Source organism: Fundulus heteroclitus, chromosome 24, assembly GCF_011125445.2.
Source record: "Fundulus heteroclitus isolate FHET01 chromosome 24, MU-UCD_Fhet_4.1, whole genome shotgun sequence".
NCBI classification, from domain to species: Eukaryota; Metazoa; Chordata; class Actinopteri; order Cyprinodontiformes; family Fundulidae; genus Fundulus; species Fundulus heteroclitus.
This window is the reverse complement of record NC_046384.1, coordinates 23,236,351-23,258,869: the sequence shown is the minus strand read 5'-3', so window position 1 is coordinate 23,258,869 and position 22,519 is coordinate 23,236,351. Positions and strand designations below refer to the sequence as shown.

Here is a 22,519-nt window from a genome sequence, read left to right as displayed (position 1 = left end):
TAAAAATCAGTAAAATATTCTTGAAATGAGTGTATTAGTCTTTGATTTGAGAAGGTAAACAAAGGATTGTCTTATGGGTATTTTTACCCATAAGACAATTAGATATACTGCATGTGAAATCAGATGAAGGAGATGAGTTTTTCCTATTCTAAGAGAAAAAATCTTATTCCGTTGGCAGATTATTTTGTTTACCTGCTCAAATCAAGGACAAATACACTCATCTCAAGAACAATGTACTTACTTTTAGTTCCCTCTTTGCAGACCAGAAATCTTTTTAAAGCGCGTTGATTCACAGACAGAAGAGATGTAAAAGTAAAAGCACCTCATGCCCACTTTTAGAGTACGGTGGAGGATCTATGATGCTGTGGGGCTCTTTCTCTGTCCAGCACTGACTGAAACATCAAGATTTTCAACAAAAATCCAGAGGCTTTAGCCTGAAAGCTAAAAAACGGTTCTCAATAGGACCCTCAGTAGGGTATTGATCCAAAAAGAATTTTAAAATCAAAATTTTCCCACTGAGGGGAAATATTACACTAAAAGCACCTCATCGCCACTGTTTAGTACGATGGAGGATCCGTGATGCTGTGGGTCTGACTGGTGTGATGAGCTTCTTGAAATACAGAACATTTTAAATAATACTTTAGCAGCCTCTGAGAGAAACTTGAAGTTGGGTCATCATTGGATTTCTTAGCAGAATAAAGATCCAAAAGATATGGGCTTTACCTAGAAGTAAAGTAAAATGTCAAGAAAAGCGGAGTTTGCTAAACTAAATGAAATGGTGGTTTGGATTTAAGATTTAACTTTTCAATCGCAAACACAGCCTACTGAGAAAGGAGGGTAGAGGATCTATAATGCTGTGGGCGTGTTTCTCTGAGATTTTAAATAGGAATCAGGTGGCCTCTAGAGCAAAACCGAAGATCCGCCATCGTTTGGTGTTTCGGCAGGGGAACGGGTCAAAGACAATCTGCCTCCATGGAAGAAATGTAAAGCTGAAGCATGGCCACTGTTGAGCACGGTGGTGGATGTGTGGTGCTGTGGGCATGTTTGTTCAGGACTGCATGGACCAATGAACTCTCTCAAACATTTTAAGTAAGAAAACTAGGCGAACACTAAACTGAGAATGGGTCATCGTTGGCTCTCGCAGCAGGGCACTGATGGAAAACATGGCGAAATGAAGAGAAAGGGTACTGCAGACACAAAATCAGCCTCCTTCCATATATCTCAGTCACCAGGGAACTTTTCCCCATTGAATAAGCGGATAAATAAATGGCTGGATTGTTCAGAATATTGCAGTATGAGATTAAATTGTTATTATTAAAGATACATTTACTTTAAGGCTTTGTACATATTTTTAATCACAGGAGCTATTTATTATTACCATTAATTATCTTGGGTCTTAATTGTCCTACTCCACCAGCAGGCATCGCAGCTACAAAGCAGTCTAACCGTCTCTGACGGCTGGCTAACAGAAGCTGAGCGGTACGCTACCTGCAGGAACTCGTCGATTTCAACCTGTCCGTTCTTATTGAGGTCCACCTCGTTAAGGATTTCATGGAGCGCGTTCTCGTCGATGTGGACGTTGATGCTCTGCGGATGGGAGGAAAACGGGCGATCAATGGCGAACAGCGAGGAACAGAGGAAACAGACGGCGAGAGACTCACCTCTAAAACTCGCTGGACGTCAACAGTGGTGATGAAGCCTTTGGACTCTTTGTCAAACTTATGGAACCGGTTCTTGTACCTGGAGAACAGCTCGTGATTTATGGAAGCCCATGTAAAAACGGGGCTTTAGAAAATGAACATTATCAGTTACCTGACTACTTCCTGGTAGTCCAGGTTGATCTCTGATGTCTTTGTGAGCTGCTCCGATCGAGACCTGTAGCCCATCTCGTGGTACAGAAACTTCTTTGCTGCTTCAAGTTCCTCCTGGATTTGACATCAGACACAGCACCAGACAGATGAAGACAATCACTTCCTTTAAACTAAATGAAATCAAGTCTTCATGTAGGATAGGATGGCAGAAAGTGTCCATCGCGTGTCCCATACCGTCCTCTTCTCCTGACTCCAGTTCAGCTCTTTGCCCATGATGTGGACAATCCGCGGCAGCGCTTCGTCCGCCGCCTGCACGTTCAGGAAGCCCAGCCGCGTCCGCCGGGCGATGACGTCGATGGCGGTGCAGGCGTACTCCTTGATCGCATACAGAACCTGGAAAAGGACGACATGGACTCAGAGACTCCAGGGACGCCGAACCGGAAGGTCCCATGCCTGAGGGACAGTTTTACCTCTGCTTCGATGTAGGGGAATTCAGACACCAGGCGCTTCCCAACAATCGGCCACCGTTTACCTGTAACCTTGGCCATTTTAGCAACATCAAACGCTTTTCCACCATACGTTGAGGCCAGATGCTGAGCGACCTGTGGCAAGGAAATAGATTCACATAGAAAATTGTTATCAATAATTACTGTGATATTTATCACACTAGGCTAGCAGCAGAATTAATTGTAGAAACCGTTTTCAGTCCTACTGTATCCCCTAAGTGATCCTTGGATGTTATTCACTACAGGAATGTCTAAATCATGTAGCCTGTAAGCCTATAATTCAACAACTAAAGGAATTTGAAGTGCTGTAAGATGGTTTTCAAATTACTTGCAAGCTTGAACCTAATGTGTCTAATGTATTACACTGGTTCCTTTGGCTCTTTCTCCCACTATCCAAAGGAGTTCCCCAGGGCTCCATTTTAAGACCCTTGCTCTTCATTCGTTTACATAAATCATCTTTGTGGTAACTGATCAAATGGTAACTTCCATTTGTACAGAGATGTTTTATGTTCATGCAGAAAGAGTCGTCTAAATCTCTTTCAGTCAGGTCTGTTGCAGGGACCAGAGTTAAAAATAGTAAAGTATTAAACCATTATTATTGATCAGAATTAGTTTTCTAGACACAACGTCGAAAAACTTGTTTCAATTTTAAATGAACATGTAAGTTAGATATCTCTAAGGAATAGCCTATTGTCTAACTCCAAATGAGGATATACCAAGTTTTTTAGAACCTTTTGGCCTTTGTTAGGTCAGAATTTAAAGAGGATGAATACTGTCAACCACTATGCTTTGTGTTTTATCCCTTTTTTTCAACATGCTGCTGGTAAACTGACAACCTTGCATAACTGCACACATTCCCACAAAATACGTTACATACAGTTTTACCAGAAAGCTTTCACCGCTCTTTGTTCTGAACTTTTTCTAAAACCAGTTTGAAAATGTCTTAAAAAACAAAATACAAAAAAAGTCCTTAAAGGAGCAATCTGCAAAATCTCACCACTAGGTGCGCTGTTGAGCACGGTCTGTAGACCAAAACAAGATGCAGGCATACCACGCCTCGCTCTACCTCCAAAGTCTAAGCACCAGATTGGTTATCCACTTCAACTTGACATGTTTTTCAAACAGAGAATGCCCTGAACACATGCAAGGATCATGGTGAGCAGCTCACAAGCCCCCCTGAGTGCATTAAGCAATGCTAACTGTGTTAGCTGGGCTACCAACGTCTACTTGCCTCACATAACAGTAATGCCTGGCCCATTGCAGCTGCTACGCCCTGAGTGACCGGGCCAGCCCTGCTACATGCAGGCACGGCCGGCCCGGCTATGTAAACAAGAGACTGGAGAACAACACAGAGAGATGGTGTGTGACGTCATACAGTCTAAAAAGATACCTTTAGTTCTTCACATTACTAATTTTTAGCTCTTTCTATCTAAAGTAATGAAATGTTGCTGATTGCTCCTTGAATGACAATGTGTAAACATGTATCAGACATCTTTGCAAATTCATCATAAAATCTAAAATTTAAACACTAGCTAAACTAGTATTCACAACTGTGGATGAATCACAGTGTGTTGAAAAGGTTTTGGCAGCAATCACAGCCTCAAGGCTCCTTGGGTATGTCCCAGTGAGCTTAGCAAACCTGTTATGGGGCATTTTCTCCTAGCTTTCTTTGTAGATCCTCTCAAGCTTAATCAGGTTTATTGGCAGCATCGGCAGACGGCCAGTTTTAGGTCTTTTGCCAGATGTTTCATGGGATTTATGTACAAACTTCTGCTCAAATGCAGAGTTCCTGCCACAGAAACCCATAACCACCCCACAGCATGATGCTGCCTCCACCGTACAAAACGATTAGTCAGTTCAGCAGCGAGTTCTAGGGAGGATCCTGTTGGTTTCTGCTCTGATGTTCACGGTCAGCTGTGTGACCTCATATACACCAGAGTCTAAATTCTGGTCAGATCAACTGAATTCACAAAAGAGACGCAGAAGCATCTCAAAGATGAGAATTGTTTTTGGACTAGATCATAACAGCTAGATGGTCTTGGCGGACTTCCTGTTTGCGGTAAGGCGTATTGCGTCACTTCCTGTTGTTGCTGTGTGAACGACGGAGCTTTGCTCCAGGCTCTCTCGCTTTTTATCTTTAAACCTCTTTGCTGTAACATCTGTTTCCAAACATAAGCACTTTTAAAACATTGTCTGTGGCTGCTCATCACGTTTGGGAACTCCTCGTGTTTCACACGGTTTGTTCTTTGGCGTGATAATAGGGCGCTAGCCTAGCTTTAGCCTAGCGTTAGCCTAGCGCTAGCCAAGCCTTAGCCTCATAATGGCTTCTCCGGCTCTGACTAAGTCTCCTATCTGCTGCTCTCTGTGTCAGATGTTCAGTTATTCCTCTGCCTACTTTAGTGATGATGGTACATGTAATAAATGTAGTGTTTTTGTAGCTTTGGAGGCGAGGGTGTCAGAATTGGAGACCCGGCTCCGTGCTGTTGAAAAACCAGCTGATAGCCGCTCTTTTGCTAGCGCGGAGCCGCATAGAGTAACTTCACGTAGCGAACCTAAAGCAGTAGCACCCGAGCAGCCTGGTAACCAGGCTGGCTGGGTGACAGTTCGTAGGAAGCATAGCTCTAGATTACAGACCCCAGATCACCACCAACCCATCTGCGTTTCTAATAAATTTTCCCCTCTGAGCGACAATCTCGCCGAGGAGCCGACCTTAATTATTGGCAGCTCCATAATGAGAAATGTGGCACTAAAGAAACCAGGGACCATAGTTAAATGCCTACCAGGGGCCAGAACAGGCGACATAGAATCCTACCTAAAACTACTGGCTAAGGATAAGCGTAAATACCGCAAAATTGTTATTCACGCTGGCGGTAATGACACCCGGTCACGCCGATCAGAGGTCACCAAAGTTGGTGTTGCTTCGGTTTGTGAGTTTGCTAAAACAATGTCGGACTCTGTAATTTTCTCTGGTCCCCTGCCTGATCTGACCAGTGATGACATGTTTAGCCGCATGTCATCATTCAACCGCTGGTTGTCTAGGTGGTGTCCAGAAAACGACGTGGGCTACATTGATAACTGGAGAACTTTCTGGGGAAAACCTGGTCTGATCCGGAGAGACGGCATCCATCCTACTTTGGAGGGTGCTGCTCTTCTTTCTAGGAATCTGGCCGGATTTATTAGTTCTCCTAAATGCTGACAACCCAGGGTCCAGACCAGGAAGCAGAGCCGTAGTTTAACACACCTCTCTGCAGCTTCTGTACTGTTACCCACCCATTACCCTATTGAGACGGTGTCTTTCCCACGGCCAAAACTTAACAGATCAAAAACTGATCTAAAAGGAACATATCATAAAAACCTAATAAAAATCAATATGGTTCACCTTGAACCTAAAAATAAAATAATAAAATGTGGTCTATTAAATATAAGGTCTCTCCCTCCAAAGACTTTGTTAGTTAATGAATTGATTTCTGATAATCAGATTGATTTGTTTTGTCTCACAGAAACCTGGCTACAAGAGGACTACGTTAGTATAAATGAGTCAACCCCCTCCAGTTATTCAAATTTCCACATTCCCAGATCTGTGGGAAGAGGAGGAGGAGTGGCAACTATCTTTCAGTCTGATTTATTAATTAGTCCCAGGCCAACTAATAATTACAGTTCTTTTGAACATTTAACCCTCAGTTTCCCTCATCCAAACTGCAAAGCAATAAAACCTCTTCTGTTTGTTGTTTTGTATCGTCCACCAGGCCCTTACACTCAGTTTTTGGATGAGTTGTCAGATTTCTTATCTGATTTGGTGTTAAATACTGATAAGGTTATTATAGTGGGTGATTTTAACATCCATGTTGACACTGAATGTGATAACCTTAGTGTAGCCTTTAAAACTATCCTAGATTCAATTGGTTTTGCTCAAAATGTGCATGAACCGACGCACTCTCGGCTCCATACTTTAGACCTTGTTCTGACATATGGCATTGATTGTGAAGAATTAACAGTATTCTCTCACAACCCTGTCCTGTCTGATCATTTTTTAATAACATTTGAGTTTAATCTAACTGAATTCTCCACCCCCAAAAGAGGGTTCCATTATAGTAGATTTTTATCGGATAATGCTGTATCAAAACTTAAAGAGTCTGTCCCCTTTTTAATATCCTCAGTATTGAAGAAATGCCCTGTAGATGGCAGCATTGCTGTTTCTTCCCATTCACAAATCGATACCTTTGCTAACAATGTGACTTCCTCATTGCGTTCTGCATTAGACAATGTAGCTCCCTTGAAAAAGAAGGTGATTATTCACAGGAAGCTGGCTCCTTGGTTTAATTCAGAGCTGCGTTCCTTGAAGCACAATGTTAGGAAATTGGAGAGAAAATGGCGCTCTACACACCAAGAGGAATCCTACTTAATCTGGAGGGACAGACTATTGTTGTATAACAAGACCCTCCGCAGAGTTAGAGCAGCATATTTTTCATCATTAATTGAAGAGAATAAAAATAATCCTAGATTTCTCTTTAGTACAGTTGCCAAACTTACCCAGAGCCACAGCTCTGTTGATCCATCCATTCCCTTAGCTCTTAGTAGTAATGATTTTATGGGATTCTTCATAAATAAAATTGATGCCATTAAAAATAAAATAATTGGCATCCTCCCAAACATGATTACCTCGTCCTCAGTAAGTGAGGCAGCATTGGGGGAATCTTTAGAATCTGCGCAGTGTTTGAACTGTTTAGAAGCAGTAGAGCTTTCTGAGCTATCTAAAATTTTAGCTTCATCTAAACCTTCTACCTGTATGTTAGACCCAATCCCAACCAAGTTGTTTAAGGACATATTCCCTTTGATCAGTGGCACTATTTTAGACATGATTAATCTATCCTTAGTAAATGGATATGTACCACAGGTTTTGAAAGTAGCTGTTATTAAACCTTTACTTAAGAAACCTTCTCTTGATCAAGATGAGTTAGTAAATTACAGACCTATATCTAATCTTCTTTTCTTATCTAAAATTCTTGAGAAAGTAGTTGCTAATCAACTTTGTGAACATTTACAAAGTAATGACCTACTTGAGGAGTTTCAGTCAGGCTTCAGAGCTCACCATAGCACTGAAACAGCTCTGGTGAAGGTCACTAATGATATTCTCATGGCCTCAGATAATGGACTTGTGTCTATACTTGTCCTGTTAGATCTCAGTGCTGCGTTTGATACAGTTGATCACAATATTCTCCTACAAAGACTTGAACATACTGTAGGGATTAAGGGGAAAGCATTAGGCTGGTTTAAATCTTATCTGTCAGACAGATTCCAATTTGTTCATGTTAATAATAAATCTTCCTCAAACTCTAGGGTCACCTGTGGAGTACCACAGGGTTCAGTCCTTGGACCAATTCTCTTTACTATATATATGCTTCCGATAGGCAAAATTATCAGACAGCGTGGGATTAATTTCCACTGTTATGCTGATGATACTCAGCTATATTTATCCATAAATCCTGATGAATCCAATCAATTACTTCGACTGCAGTCATGTCTTGATGACATCAAAAGCTGGATGACTTTAAATTTCCTGCATCTAAATTCTGACAAGACCGAAGTTTTAATCTTTGGGCCAGAGTCCTCAAAAAATAAACTTCTTAACCAATCACTTAATCTGGGTGGCATTAATCTGGCCTCTGGTAATAAAGTAAAAAATCTTGGTGTTATTTTTGACCAAGACATGTCATTTAAATCCCATATTAAACAGGTTTCCAGAGTTTCCTTTTTTCACCTCCGGAATATTGCCAAAATTAGAAACATTCTGTCCAGGAGTGATGCTGAAAAACTGGTCCATGCATTTGTTACTTCAAGGCTGGACTATTGTAATTCTTTACTATCAGGAAGTCCACAAAATGCAGTTCAAAGCCTTCAGCTGATCCAAAATGCTGCAGCAAGAGTTCTGATGAAAATCAACAAGAGGGATCATATTTCTCCAATTTTAGCTTCCCTTCATTGGCTTCCTGTTAAATCAAGAATAGAATTTAAAATTCTTCTTCTAACGTATAAAGCCCTTAATAATCAAGCTCCATCATATATCAGAGCTCTGATTACCCCGTATGTTCCTAACAGAGCACTTCGCTCTCAGACCGCAGGTCTGCTGGTGGTTCCTAGAGTCTCTAAAAGTAGAATGGGAGGCAGATCCTTTAGCTATCAGGCTCCTCTTCTGTGGAACCAACTCCCAGTTTTGGTCCGTGAGGCAGACACCCTGTCTACTTTTAAGACTAGGCTTAAAACTTTTCTTTTTGACAAAAATTATAACTAGTGACTCATGTTACTCTCAGCTACCTTTATAGTTTTACTGCTATAGGCTTAGGTTACTGGAGTATATCAGGATCTAATTTTCTCACTATATTGAGTTCTACTGTTCTTCAATTATGCATTATGTGTTGTCATTTCTGCTTTAACTTTCTGTTCTCTCTCTTTTCTCTTCATAGTAGGTACACCTGGTCTGGCGTTCTGTTAACTGTGACATCATCCAGAGAAGACGGCTCACCCGCTACTACCATCTAATGTAGAACAGATTACTAGATCAATGTGTGTTTCTGTGCTTTTTTGTTTCTCTTGTTGTGTCTCTGTTCTGTCTTCTGTAACCCCAGTCGGTCGAGGCAGATGACCGTTCATACTGAGCCCGGTTCTGCCGGAGGTTTTTTTTTTCCCGTTAATGGGTGGTTTTTCTTCCCACTGTCGCTTCACGCTTGCTCAGTATGAGGGATTGCAGCAAAGCCATGTACAATGCAGATGACTCTTCCTGTGGCTCTACGGTTCCCCAGGAGTGAATGCTGCTTGTCGGGACTTTGATGCAATCAACTGGTTTCCTTATATAGGACATTTTTGACCAATCTGTATAATCTGACCCAATCTGTATAATATGATTGAACTTGACTTTGTAAAGTGCCTTGAGATGACATGTTTCATGATTTGGCGCTATATAAATAAAATTGAATTGAATTGAATTGAATTGAATTAAATCCATAACTTAAAATGTGGACAAAGACGATGAGCGTGAAGACTTTCTGGCAGTGCTGCCATTCAGTCACAGCGGATCTTTTTAAATTCATCAAAGGCAGAACCCTCCCGCTACGAAAACCCTCACGATAAGCCGAGCTTTCAGCTTTGTGGTATCCAGCTGATCAACACCACGTCTTTGTAGGTGAACAATAAACGACGTCAATGAGGTGTCATATGTTTACAGAACACAGGGGCCTATTTGCTATTCAGATGGCCGACTTGCCGATCATGTGAAAGGGCAAACCCTGTCCAAATATCAACAGTGACCTTTTAGGAATATTCCTGAGAACACCGCAGCAGCCGCAGGAGCTGCTAATGAGTGGGAGGTTTAACCAAGGCACTATTTCTTCAAGAACGCATGGCCTGCTGCTTTTAATCAAAGCCAACGGGATAATTAATGCACAGTTGACTCCAGTCGATGTATCCTTATATAAAGGTATTGATGAATTGGACATCTTCTTTGCAATTCTTTGTTTTTTTTATGTAGAACAAATGTCAGAAGAAGCTTTAATGTCAGCTCCAGGAGAAATGTCTTCAGTCTCACTGAAACTCTTAGGTGGTGTAGTTGGGGCTGCTTAGTAAGCAGTCACTTTACGAGCAGTCAGTATCTTACCCTTTGGAAGACGACATTTCAGAGCAGTTTGGAGAAACAGGGAGGAGTCAAGCTGACAGCTAAACAACTTCAAGACAAACATTTAACAACACTTCAGGGGAACATTTTAAGATATAGTTTACAGTTATGATTAATTTACATAGGATCTACGTTTAGCTAGACAAGCACTAGCTTTAGATGCGGTTAGCTTGATCCCTTAGCATATAAGATTCAATCCGACAGATCTTCTACGTTGCACCTGGAATACATTAGTTGGATGTGACATCACTCCCAGATCAAACCTTTAAATTTAGAGGTAAATGCACTCCACAGAACAGTGCTGAAGCTCTGATATTCTGAAACCTGCATGAAGATATGATGTACCTCCTTCTCCAGGCCGTAGTCCTGCACCAGGCGGATGTAGAGCGTTGGAGTCCAGCCCTTGGCCCCCTCCAGCATCAGACCCACCGTCCTGCAGGGTTCGGCCGAGAGGCTGTGAGATGTTATTGCTGCATCTAGCGTCTCCTCGGCCATGGAGCGGTACGTCGTCCATTTCCCGCCTGAACGCACAGGAATGCATTAAAGCAACAAAGTAGGTTTTAAGAAGCTCTGAAACTTTGCGGCGGCCGAGCTGACCTGCGATAGTTACCAGCCCGCTGTCACTGATGCTGACAATGTGGTTCCTGCAGATGGACTGAGTGTCTTTGGAGTTAGGATCGGTCACCAGGGGGCGGATGCCGCTCCAAGCCGCCAGCACGTCTCCTCTCCGCACTGACGAGGAAGCAGAGTTGTTTTTTAACCAGAGACAAGCAGAGAGCTTCAGAAACGTCGTGAGCCGAGTCCAGTACCTTCCACGTCCGGGCTGAGATAGTTCCGGACCTCCCTCAGGATGAAGTTGATGTCGTCCTCCCCTGGTATGGGGTGGGCCGTCACATTGGTGGGGGTGTCAGTGGTCCCAGCGATGGTCATGTTCTCCCAGGGCAGGAAGAAGATGACGCGGCCGTCGCTGGTGGCCGGATCCAAGAGGCCCATGTTGTCAGGGCTGGATGGAAGAAGGTTTGATTATTTTTTAATGCAGGAGCCTAGAAAGAGTAAGGACAATGTGGCATAAAAGATGAAGTAAGGAGGGAGCAACGTCTATGAGGGGGCCGAACGAGGTGAGCGCCAAAGATGAAGAAGAAAATTAGGTGGTTGGCATTTGTGTTCAAAGGGCTCGCGCTCCCTCGGGTTTCGCTCAATAAGCTTAGCTGAACTTTAAAGCCTCCCACTTCAACAAAACCACTCTATTGCAGAGCTGTTTCTCAACCTGGGAAGATTGTCCTGCACCCGTAAGTGAAGGTCAGATGATAGTTTGGCTACCTGACTATTTGTAGAAAGGAATGAGAAAACAGAAGGACAAACTAACGGGGGTAATGCATATGAAAACAGCGGCACACGCAGAGTTTTGACAGCAGGCGTTCAGCCGTGTTGCCGTGCTACCTGTAGTATCCTGGGATGACGATGTGGACGCCCGCGCTGGGCTGGCAGATGTTGGAGGTCTCCTGCTTGTCCATCTGCCTCAGAGAGTCGGTGAAGGGTCCAGTGGCATTGATCACACATTTGGCCCTCACGTCAAACTCCTGCCCTGGAAAGCAAACCAAACATATCCCAGTGAAGAGCTTGCGCCTGGAGAGACATCAGTTCAGGTTTTCTGGGCTGGGCTTCGGAGCCCTCACCTGTGGTGACGTCCCTGCAGCGGGCGCCACACACTCTCTCCTTGCCAGTCTGCGGGTCTTTGGTCTTCAGAAGGCGAACGACCTCGGTGTAGTTGGCGACGGCCGCGCCGTGGCGAGCGGCAGACAGCGCGATGGCCAAGTTCATGCGGGCATCGTTGTGTTGGCCTGGTGGTGAGGACCAAGAGCTGGGATTTAGGTTCTCTCACAGAAACAGGAGCAGCAAACCTTCTATTAGCCAGTAACGCTAAGATATCAATGTTGGAGCTAAACGTTAACAAGTTTGATCCTTTTTAATAAAAATACATATCTGGCAGTATGTCTGTCCATCAATTTCTCCATCTGTACATCAGTCCGCCCATCCATGGGATAGTTTCTGTCAACCCATCTATCCCTCTGTTCTTCCAGCCATTGGTCAGTTTGTCCATCCGTGTGAGTATCCGTCAGTCTATCCGTTTGTTCATAAGTTGCCCATCCATCCATCCATCCATTTTTTTTCAGTTAAATTTTATTTATATAGGGCCAATTCATGAAACATGTCATCTCAAGGCACTTTACAAAGTCAGAATCAGTCAGATTATACAGATTAGTCAAATCCATCCATCCATCCATCCATCCATCCATCTATCCATCAGCTAGCCTGTCTGGCCAACACTCAATTGGTCAGTTTTATCTGTCCATCCTTCCACCACTCTGTCTGTTCTATCCATCCATCTGACCAATCATGCGGCCAATACAATCAATCTGTGAACACTCTATACCTGTTATCCTTAGAATTAATATTCTTACCAGTTTTGGCCTTTAAAAAAACACAACAAAAGCTTTTGCATGTAACATGTCTTGGTAAAACCTGAAAGACTGCCCAGACAGCCTCATAAACACAGCCTTGAACATACCATCCTGACAAGTGTTTAATTAGCCTTCTCTGTTCTGGATGGGTGGAGTCCTCTCTGATACTCGACGCTCTGGCTGTACACCTTGCTGACAAAAATGTCCTCCTGCTGCAGAGGGGAACTCGAACTTACTGAACAGCGACAGACATTTGAGCGTACTCTCCAGCACAGGTTTAGACTGTTTGCTTCTCTAGAACCCAACGCCAAGGCAGGAAAGCATCAGCAATGACCTTAAAAAGTCTTTCTATCTAGGAAGTATTTGAAGGTCATAAAGTCCATCAGACAGAGTGTTCAGCATGGTGACAGAGGCTTGTGTTGCAGTGTCGTGTCGTTCATGAACGACTCGTTCAAATGAACGACTCATTTGAGTTAATGAACTGAATCAAAGGACTTTGTTAATGGATTTGTTCATTTCTCGGTTTAGTACACTCAAATGAACTGGTGTTCCCATCACTAGTGTTTTGCAGCCTGGTCTCTTTCCAGTTACAGCATCAACCATCAACCCCTCTGAGTAGTTCTAGAGGGAAGGGTGAGGCTCTTTGGTTCTGGTTTTACTGGTTCATGACTGTTTTGTTCTTTTCTTCCCTGGTAATGGATTTATTTTGTTATACTTTCCAGTTCAAATTTTCAATCACCAGTGTGATTTCAACTCTTTTCCGAAGGGTTTATTGATTTTCTTTTTTCCAGCCCCTCTTATCTTCTCTTTGTCTGGTAACTCACTTAGTTGCAGTCTGACTTGTGTCTTCATTTGGACTGGTTTCAGACATCTAATGGACTATGATCTATCCAGGTTACCAGCTTGGTTTTCTTAGCGCGGGTGTTCTAGAGCTGAAGCCTGGCCCAAACCGGGTCATTAACGGAACAACGGTCACAAACACGGCAGCTAGTCTTCAACAGAATCAAGGCGTTAAATTGGCCTAGTCAAAGTCCAGACTTCAACTTGACTGAAAGGCTGAGGTGAGACGTTCAGATGGTGTGTTTGTCTGTAGTCCTCAAGCAACTGAAGCAACGTTGGGAAGAAAAGGGAGACAAAATTTATCTGATGACAAATTCTCATGAGATGATGGTGGATGCTGGGACCTGAACAGAATGTGGCCAGTTTGTCAAAGATTCAAGGATCAAATTGAAGAAAGATGCTTTCATTCCCAAACGAGCAATTTATTGAGAGTGTGGTTGTATTAAAAGCAGAATTAAGATGAGGACAAGACACACAAGCAGGAATGCTTTTTCTCCTGGTTCTCCAGACTGGATCTGCTATAAAGGCCTAGAGATGAGGGTCCAACCTATCAGGTTATTGTTGCTGTTTTAATCCAAGACCCAGTCAAAACATGGCATGATGATCTGGCTGAACACTTCCTGTCTACGGCCGTCAATGCTTTTTACAGATTTGTCTCATTTCCCATATTGTCGGTGAACGAGACATTACAGATGTCTCTCAAGATTTGGAAACACATTCATAAGAATAAAAAACGAAACAACAGAAACTGTTTGCGTTGGACCACAGACCAGGCGTACCTTCCACAGGTTAACACACTGAGATGGCTATTAAATGCAAATGTAGGCACACACCTGAAGCGGTTCAGTGTGAGAGGATTACATGTTTGCTGTCCAGCTTCTGTGGGAGCAAAACGAAAGCCGGCTGTCGTCGACGGCAGGAGAGAGAGCTGCTGCTGCCCTGTCGTTGCGGCAGACCACCACCACTCTTCTCCGCAGCGCCGGAAGAGAAGGTCAGGATTCTAAATGTCACGAGCGTGATTGTTCCAGACGGAATAATTGGAGAAAAGACGCTCGGATCCTCCACCATCCCCCCTCCCCCCTGCCCCCGCCTCCATCCATCCCCTCGGACCATGATGGAGGAGGGGAAAGATGTGGAAATGCAACATAACCGGTACTTCTCTCTAGATTCTCTTCTAAAAGCTATCCATAAAGTAAAGTAAAGCCAGGTATGATGGTCAGTGAGGCCTGCATGACCCGCGTTGTTATCTGTGGCGGAGGGAAGAGGACGGAGAAGACCAGGCGTCCATACGTGTTTTACCTCTTTGTCCCGGAGAAATGAATATGCAAGCTTTACTGCATCCCACCGACCCGTCAACACTCTGTTCGGCCCCAAAGGAACTGGTGAAGCCTCGGGCCTGACTGCGTGACAGGCGCCTTCGTCTTTAACCCCCTTTATGACTGTAATCAAGGGAATCATTGCTCTGCTTTCCTCAATTTAATATGTATACAACAATAAAGTCCCGATGGGACGCAGATCCTTTTTTAAATAACTTTTCTTTAAAGTCAAGAAAAATGTATTTTAGTTTTTAGATTGTGAACAAATGTAGATCAGAAAATAGCCCTTTGCTAAAGCTACACAAATGATATTAGCTTAGCATCATTTTGAAGAACAGGGGGATCTAGGATACCGGTGGAGGTAGGCGACTTTAACATAAAGGGCAGCCTAAACAATGAGAAGATGTGCAAACTATCATTGGGCCCAGATTGTTAATCTGAGATAATGTCTGACCAGAACATGTGGGCTGTAAAAATGTTAAGGAACCCACAAAGGAAGCTAAACAACATAAACTCTAATAATAAAACTCTAATCCTAACCGATTTAGATGGGGATGTTAAAAGGTTCTGGTTCTGGATGCTTGGATGGATGGGCAGATGGACGGTAGTGGTCCATATGTCCAGAGGAAAGGTAAGGAAAAGCATCCAGGACTGGACCAGGTGGGACACCCCCTCCTCCAGGGAGAATGTTTTATATTCTGTCAGAACCAAACTGGAGCCTTTAGATCAGAATCCCCAAAAGAAACCTGCACCCACACAGTGAAGCACAGTGGTGGCACAACCATGCTGCGGGCTGATTTTCTTCCTACAGAACTAAGGTTTTAGTGAGGGTGGATGCAATTATCAACAGCTCTAAATAGCAGGTACCTTTGACCCAAAGCCTTCAGATTTCTGCTAGAAAATGCAAATCAAATCAACAAAGAGCAACTTGAAGAGAAGCAAGGTGCATTTGTAGAAAGGCCTGGGAAGGGTCCAGAGTTAAATCTGACAGAGAACCTGTGGTGCCATCTGGAGACGGCCAATCTGACTCATTTGCCTCTTTATGTTTACAGCAAACTATGAAAAGTGGGAAATGAATCTTTTACTCACCGTCATAGTAGACGATGGCTCCTACCAGCTTGTCCTTCTTCAGCATTGGAAAATGCTCCAAGGCTTTGGACTTGCTCAGAACGTAGCTGCTCTTCAGGCAGTAGATCCCGGCCACCAAGTCGTACATCTTTATCCCAGCCCAGTAGTAGGGCAACTGCCACCATCTGGAAATAAAACCACCTTCCCTTTAAAGGCCGTCGACGTAAAAAAGCAGCTCGGCGTTTCAGATTGGCACTCGTACTTGTAAACAGGGAGCATGATGGGTAACGGCGCGGACAGGTGGGGGGCAATCTCCAGCAGGTTGGCTCGCTCGTGCAGAGCCTCTTTCACCATCATGTACTGGGGTGTCCGCAAAAGCAGGCCAAGTCAGACGAAGCATGACAAAAGAGCCGCAACACCAGGGGGCGATGGAGACACGAACCAACCTGTTCGTAGTCCAGCTGCATGATGGCCTTCTGGAGGTAGCGCACTCCCCCATGGATGAGCTTGGTGCTCCGGCTGCTCGTCCCTGAAGAGAAGTCACTTCTTTCTACAAGGGCGGTTTTCAGGTCTGCGGACAGAACAGACACCGGCTTGTGAGGGAAGACGTTCTGGACGCTGCGTGTGACACGCCCAGGAGGCTGCTGGGCGGCGGGCTTACTGCGGGTGACGGCGTCTAAGGCACATCCGGCACCGGTGGCTCCCCCTCCGACAACCAGGACGTCAAACTCCGGAGTGTCGCGCAGGGCTGCGAGCTGCGTCTGCCTGGAGGGGAGCTCGTCCGCGTAGGGGACCTTCAGCTCTGCCTCGGCCGCCACGTGAGCCAGTCTAGCCTGGAAGGGACACATATGGAAGCGCATAAACACAACCACAGCGACGCCTTCCCCTCCTCAACAGTGACCCGTATTCTATAGATAGTGCAGATTAATGCAAGAAGACATAGCAACACTTTGCTTGAGCTGCTCTGAAACATTATAAGCACACCGCAGGTACGTTATTCTGGCCTCATAATCCGCCCATGCACCGACCTGCAATAATTTTCATACATTATGAATTTGGTTTGCTTGTGCAGTGAGATCGCTGTGGCCCCTGCGTTCTGAACTCCACAGTGCGTGGGAAAGGTTTGTGAACCTTGGACTTTAGCAGCGTACCAGTTGCAGCCGTTCTGCTGAAGATGACCTTCAATTCCAGGATGTCGGTGAATTCTTACTTATTAAAATTTTCCCTCCAAGCCTTTTTTTGCTCTATTTCTCTACCATTTAAGTCAGGATGTTGACTTCCACAGCACAAACCTAGCATGGCCTAACCTGACTCATGCCAGACGTATGTTGCTCCGCCTAGCTCCACTCACATACATCTGGGACATCGCCCATTGAAAATGATTTCTCCAACCAATTTTATGGTCTGGCCAATCAGGACGCAGGTCTGGAGTTTCATAGATGTGACGTAGTGGTGAAGCGACCATGACGTGAGACAGTTTTGATAGCAATGGCGGCTTGCATCGAGGAAGCAAGCGTTAACATTGATGCTGCTATTTCTTCCGTGTTGTCCAATCTACCTAATATTGTTTCATTAAAAGAACATCAGAGAACGGCTCTGAAGGCTTTTGTTGGTGGAAACCATGTTTTCGCCCTTCTCCCGACCGCATTTGGCAAGTTTTGTTTTCTGGGGCGCGTCCTCGTCCGCTGCAGACGCGGACGCGCCCCGGAGCGGTTAGCGGTTAGCACGAACCATGTTAGGAGGCCTTTAGTCCTCAACGCGATTGACCCGGGATCGACTCCGACCCGCGGTGCTTTGCCGCCTGTCTTCCCCCCTCTTCCTATCAGCTCACTGTCAATAAAACGCGTGCCACTAGAGCCGCAAACACATAAAACACTTTTTTTTCCTGCATCGCTCTCATCAGCGTCACGGGTTAGCTTCGGTGTGAGTGGTTGAAATAGCACGTCGATAAAGAGGACAGACAAGTGGCTTATCCAATCATATGCAAGGATTTTTGATAAGGCCCAGTCTTCAATAAAGGCAATTCCTATGGCGGTGTCCCAGATGTATGTGAGTGGAGCTAGGCGGAGCGACATGCGTCTGGCTTGAGTCAGGTTAAGCATGGCCTGCAGGATCTGCGGAAATGATGCATATTTCAATGATTCTGAGTAAAACGAAAAGCTGCTAAACAGGCCCACACCATGGTACCACCGCCACCGTGGATCAGACTGGTACAGAACCTTTTGCTGGAAAACACATTCCAGAACCCTTGTGTTCTGCGTTTTCCAGAACACAAGGGTTCTGGAAAACGCAGAACCCTTTGAGTAATAAAGAAGTTGCTCTCCCATGTCAGACAGAAAACCAGAAAAACAGGCCTACGTCATGATACCACCACCCCTGTGCTCCCGAGGCTAATCAAACTGCATTGTTGGGATGCACAGCTTTACTTCCTTCAGTCTTCTTAGTCCAACATGTTTTAAACCTTAAAACCAATTAGCTTTTTACTAAAGGTCAGGACATGTGTAGGGTTTTATCCTGGACCTTGTCGTCGCCGTTTTGGACTTGCTGATCTGTCCATTGTCTGGTTAACATGTGTCTTGTAGATCAGAAGCTGACAGCCACGCCCTCTTAGGAATTTTGTGGGACGTGTTGGGAGAAAACCTGGTCCCAGGGTTGAGAGCTCTCGCTAATACCAAAGCTGACCTGGTATAATTTGCTCAAAGGTTGAGTTTGTTTATAGTGCAGGTTGGACTCCTCAGAGGGTACACAGTGTTTTCTCCTGGACACAATCTCTAACCATAGCTGTAATAACGACAGTGTCGAATTTGGATGCCACATATATACAGTTCTGTATGCAAAGTATGTGGTTCATTTAGGGTCATGACCTCGACCGTGGACTGGAGAGGTGTGGAGCAGAGGGCGACTCAGCCGGGATGAGAGTCGGCTTCTCTAAGACTCCCTCACAGACGGGGATCGGCCCTCTGCCTCAAGCCAAGGAGTTTCTTCACACCTGTAGAAATGTGCTTCCTGTCTTGGACAGGAAGCAGCTGAGCCAAAGAATAGCTGTCCAGGTCACAAGTCTGAGGCATGAAAATGAGGTGATGGTGAAAAAAGAGGTCTGTTAGAGTAGCGCCACCGCTCCCTGAAATAAAAAGGAGTCCGTTGAGGTGGATGTAAGCATTTGATCATGGAGTCTCCTAGGTACCTTCCTTTGAGGCGCTTTCCCTCGATGGATGGATGGATTGATGGATGGATGGATGGATGGATGGATGGATGGATGGATGGATGGATGGATGGATGGATGGATGGATGGATGGATGGATGGATGAATGGATGGATGGATGGATGGATGGATGGATGGATGGATGGATGGATGGATGGATGGATGGATGGATGGATGGATGGATGGATTGTACATACTACAAGTGTATACTGTTTATAAATATATTCTATATTATAGTTGACTGAGTATGAATTCACCCTCTATTCCTTGTTATTTTTGACTCATATCAGGTCTACAAATATAATAGGTGCCTAACGATGCTGATGGAAATGCTTTGGTAAATCTGGCGACCATGTGTTTCTAAGGAGCCATATTTGCTTAGTGCTGGTGAAGGTTCTCAGTCATTCAGGTCATGGTCATTTCAAAAAAAGTAAAAAACAAAGCCACTGGACTGGACAACCCTAACGACTCTTCGCTACAGATGAGTGGACCAGTTTCGGTTCAATCTGCTGGCTTAATGGCTTTAACGACCGCCCATTACTAAGGGGTGGACCTGTTTCTGTTGATTCTGCATGTTAGCTAAGCCATTACAGGCCATTGTTAGGCAGTAGTATAAAGCTTGGTACTCATCATTACTCTAGACTTTTTGAATTGAGAAAGCTTCCTGGAGAGGAAGAGAAACATCTTCAACTACGGAAAACAAGTCCAGTTGCTTTGTTTTTTACTTTTTTTTGGAATGACATATTTGCTTAGAAGAAGCCTCTCTGTGCTTATAATGTCTTCCATGAGACTTGCGTGAGCAAGTGAAGCGTTGCTGAAGAGAGGCTGGACAACACATTGAGGGTTAGACTGGAGGAAAGGAAAAAGTTAGAAAAGTGCAGAGGGGTTACTTTGTGGCTGCTCCCGCATGCTGCTCGCTTTCACACATTGCAGACTTGAAACACCACCGTTTGATTAGCAAGATAATTAATTTAAAGAAATAATCACAGCTACAGTAGAAGAATTTCACCTCTAATGAAATATTTATTCAGCTTTCTGTTTAGCAGCTCCGGCTAAATGATTGCATCAAGCTGCTTTGAAGCCACCGCGCCATTTGACTTGCAAATGGCGGCGGGCGTTTGTAATTTAGGTCTCGCCTATGATATAATCATTGTCTCCTTTGGCGGAGGCTCGGTCACACAATGAAGCGCCGGTAATCAGGTTAAGTCGGAGGACGGCGCGGCGAAGCTAATAGCCAATCGGGCCGCGTCTTGAAAACTTCCCCCGAGCCCCATGCCCCGACGTGAAGGACACAAGACGGACAGTCAGCTCATCAGCAGTGCAATTGCAGGGATCAGAAGGCATGCATGATTACAAACTATTCAGAAAATCATCGGATTTCATCAGGATGGACTTCTGTCTTACCAATCCAGGCTTGGTGGAGAGGACGGCGATGGCCGAGAGAGAGAGAGAGAGAGAGAGAGAGAGAGAGAGAGGCAGGCGGGACGTTATCCCACCGGGACACAAAACAGAAGTTCAGGTTAGGTTTGAGGACACCAATAAAGTCCGGCATCTGAAGTTATGTCTCACATGTAAAATAAGCCGGGCCAACACTGCTGCTAAAGCCTCGCTTATTTCTGTCCCCGCTGAGACGTTGTCGTCTTCAAGGATCACCAGCTCTACTGAAGCTAAACCATCTCTTCCAAATGGTCCCGACCGGTAAAGCTTCTCTCACATTTTGTCACAATACGACCCGAAACCTTCAATCCACTGTCAACGGAGATTTTATCTGACAGAGCTGCACAAGAACCTGGAGGCGCCATCTTAAAATGCGAACCATGGTGGCGGCATTATGACCCGTGACGCTCTCTCTGACACCATCCCCACAGCATGGTGCTGCCACCACTGTGCATCACAGTGGGCATGGTGAGTTCAGGGTTATGCACAGAGTTTGGACGAATTAACTTAAAAGTCAGGATGAGAATAGCTTTTATCCTGGCCGGGGAACGGTGGACCCTTTCTGATTGGTCCATTGTCTGGTTAACGTGTTTGGTAGACAGGACCGGACAGCATCTAGTCTGACTGAGTCTCATATTTACTTCACTCAAAGCGCGTGGCTCTGCCAGTGTCAGGACCAGGGCCGTGAAAGGCTCAGTGCCAGTTCTGGTCAGACACTGAGAAGAAAAAGGTTACCTTTACCTACAGAGAGCACCGACAAGTGGTTTCAACTTCAAGGTCCCGTTGAAATGCGCCGCAGTTTGAGGCTGTAATGTGACACAATGTGGAAGAGTTCAAGGGATATAAATACTGAGGCCGTCTAAGCTTGACGCTGCCAAAACACTCTTTACCCCTCGCTCCTCTGTCAGCAGTCATTTACTCTGATTTTCAACGACCAATCAAAAGCAAGAAGGAAAAAAAAGCTGATTCCAGTACCAGAAAGTTCCATTGTTGGGGTAAAACCACACGGTGACATAAATCTACTCCTCTACGGAGCAGGAGGAGGCTCAGAGCTGGCGACAGACCTTGACCTTTATTTTGAATAAACAGTGGGGAGGGCAGACACTGTACGTCTGCAAACTTCCCCACACAGAGCAACACACCTAAAACGGGGTAAACACATTCCACAATCCGGACCGGACTTGCCCTCCCAGCAGGAAGGCCTCTGCAGAGAAAGAAAACGCCCCTCTCTCCCAAGGCTCACCTGCGTCCTCCTGTACTCCATGAGCTGCGACAGGCCGAAGGCCGCGGCGACCGCCCCGCCTCCCGCCACCGCCGTCCGTCTCAGGGCCCGTCTGAACGCCATGAGCCCTGTGGTGGAAGAGAGAGCCTCAGGGTTAGGAGGAAGGAGTCAGGCAGACGTGAGGGCCAACCAGGGAGCTCTCTCTGAGGTTTAAACAGGACCTAAAGCAGATTCATTTACTCTTCGCCCTTTATCACCGCTGCATCATCGCGTTGATCAGGTCAAACTACTTTCACGAGGTTAAAGCAAGACAAAACCTTCCTGGAGACACATACTTTCATCCCTTAATAGTTCTCCTGCAGGTTCACCTGCTGGTCGGACACTGGGAAGCAGAGAATGAAGGCCAGCAGAGGCGCCAGGACCTCCGGTGACACATGGAGAATATTTAATACAAAAGCACCGTCTTCCTGTTAGCCAGGCCAGGAGCGCCTGGAAAAGGCTGAGAATGGAAGCATCTGGAAGGATGCCTGGTTTTACAGAGTTTATTCCTTCCCCTAGCTTTAAAGAATGTATCCATCCGTTTATTGAGCAATCCATCAATGCAGCTATCCATCCATCCATTATTGCACCCATCAGTGCACCCATTAGTCCTTTGCTTGTCTCTCTTGTTGTGTCTCTGCTCTGTCTTCTCTAACATAGAAAGTACTCCTGGGTCAATGTGAGCTTCTGAGCTTTCTGTGTCTCTGCTCTGTCTTCTCTAACATAGAAAGTACTCCTGGGTCAATGTGAGCTTCTGAGCTTTCTGTGTCTCTGCTCTGTCTTCTCTAACATAGAAAGTACTCCTGGGTCAATGTGAGCTTCTGAGCTTTCTGTGTCTCTGCTCTGTCTTCTCTAACATAGAAAGTACTCCTGGGTCAATGTGAGCTTCTGTGCTTTCTGTGTCTCTGCTCTGTCTTCTCTAACATAGAAAGTACTCCTGGGTCAATGTG

General features: G+C 45.1%; 1 protein-coding gene across 2 annotated transcripts in view; it reads right to left on the bottom strand.

Moving 5' to 3' along the window:
- The window catches only part of gpd2 (glycerol-3-phosphate dehydrogenase 2 (mitochondrial)), a 29,844-nt gene that overhangs the window by 3,635 nt on the left and 3,690 nt on the right, over positions 1-22,519 (bottom strand). Inside the window, exons 2-17 of one of the 2 annotated variants that reach the window (XM_012877424.3) lie at positions 21,552-21,658; positions 20,276-20,284; positions 16,331-16,502; positions 16,116-16,240; positions 15,932-16,029; positions 15,691-15,854; positions 11,660-11,824; positions 11,424-11,568; positions 10,793-10,986; positions 10,581-10,715; positions 10,329-10,504; positions 2,282-2,413; positions 2,046-2,204; positions 1,813-1,925; positions 1,662-1,740; positions 1,489-1,587 (exon numbers count right to left, since the gene is read on the bottom strand). In XM_012877424.3, coding sequence (XP_012732878.1) covers positions 1,489-1,587; positions 1,662-1,740; positions 1,813-1,925; positions 2,046-2,204; positions 2,282-2,413; positions 10,329-10,504; positions 10,581-10,715; positions 10,793-10,986; positions 11,424-11,568; positions 11,660-11,824; positions 15,691-15,854; positions 15,932-16,029; positions 16,116-16,240; positions 16,331-16,502; positions 20,276-20,284; positions 21,552-21,653 — 2,067 coding nt within the window. In that variant the 5' untranslated portion in view covers positions 21,654-21,658. The remainder of the gene's footprint in view (positions 1-1,488; positions 1,588-1,661; positions 1,741-1,812; positions 1,926-2,045; positions 2,205-2,281; positions 2,414-10,328; positions 10,505-10,580; positions 10,716-10,792; positions 10,987-11,423; positions 11,569-11,659; positions 11,825-15,690; positions 15,855-15,931; positions 16,030-16,115; positions 16,241-16,330; positions 16,503-20,275; positions 20,285-21,551; positions 21,659-22,519) is intronic. The other variant, XM_012877425.3, reaches the window with a different exon arrangement.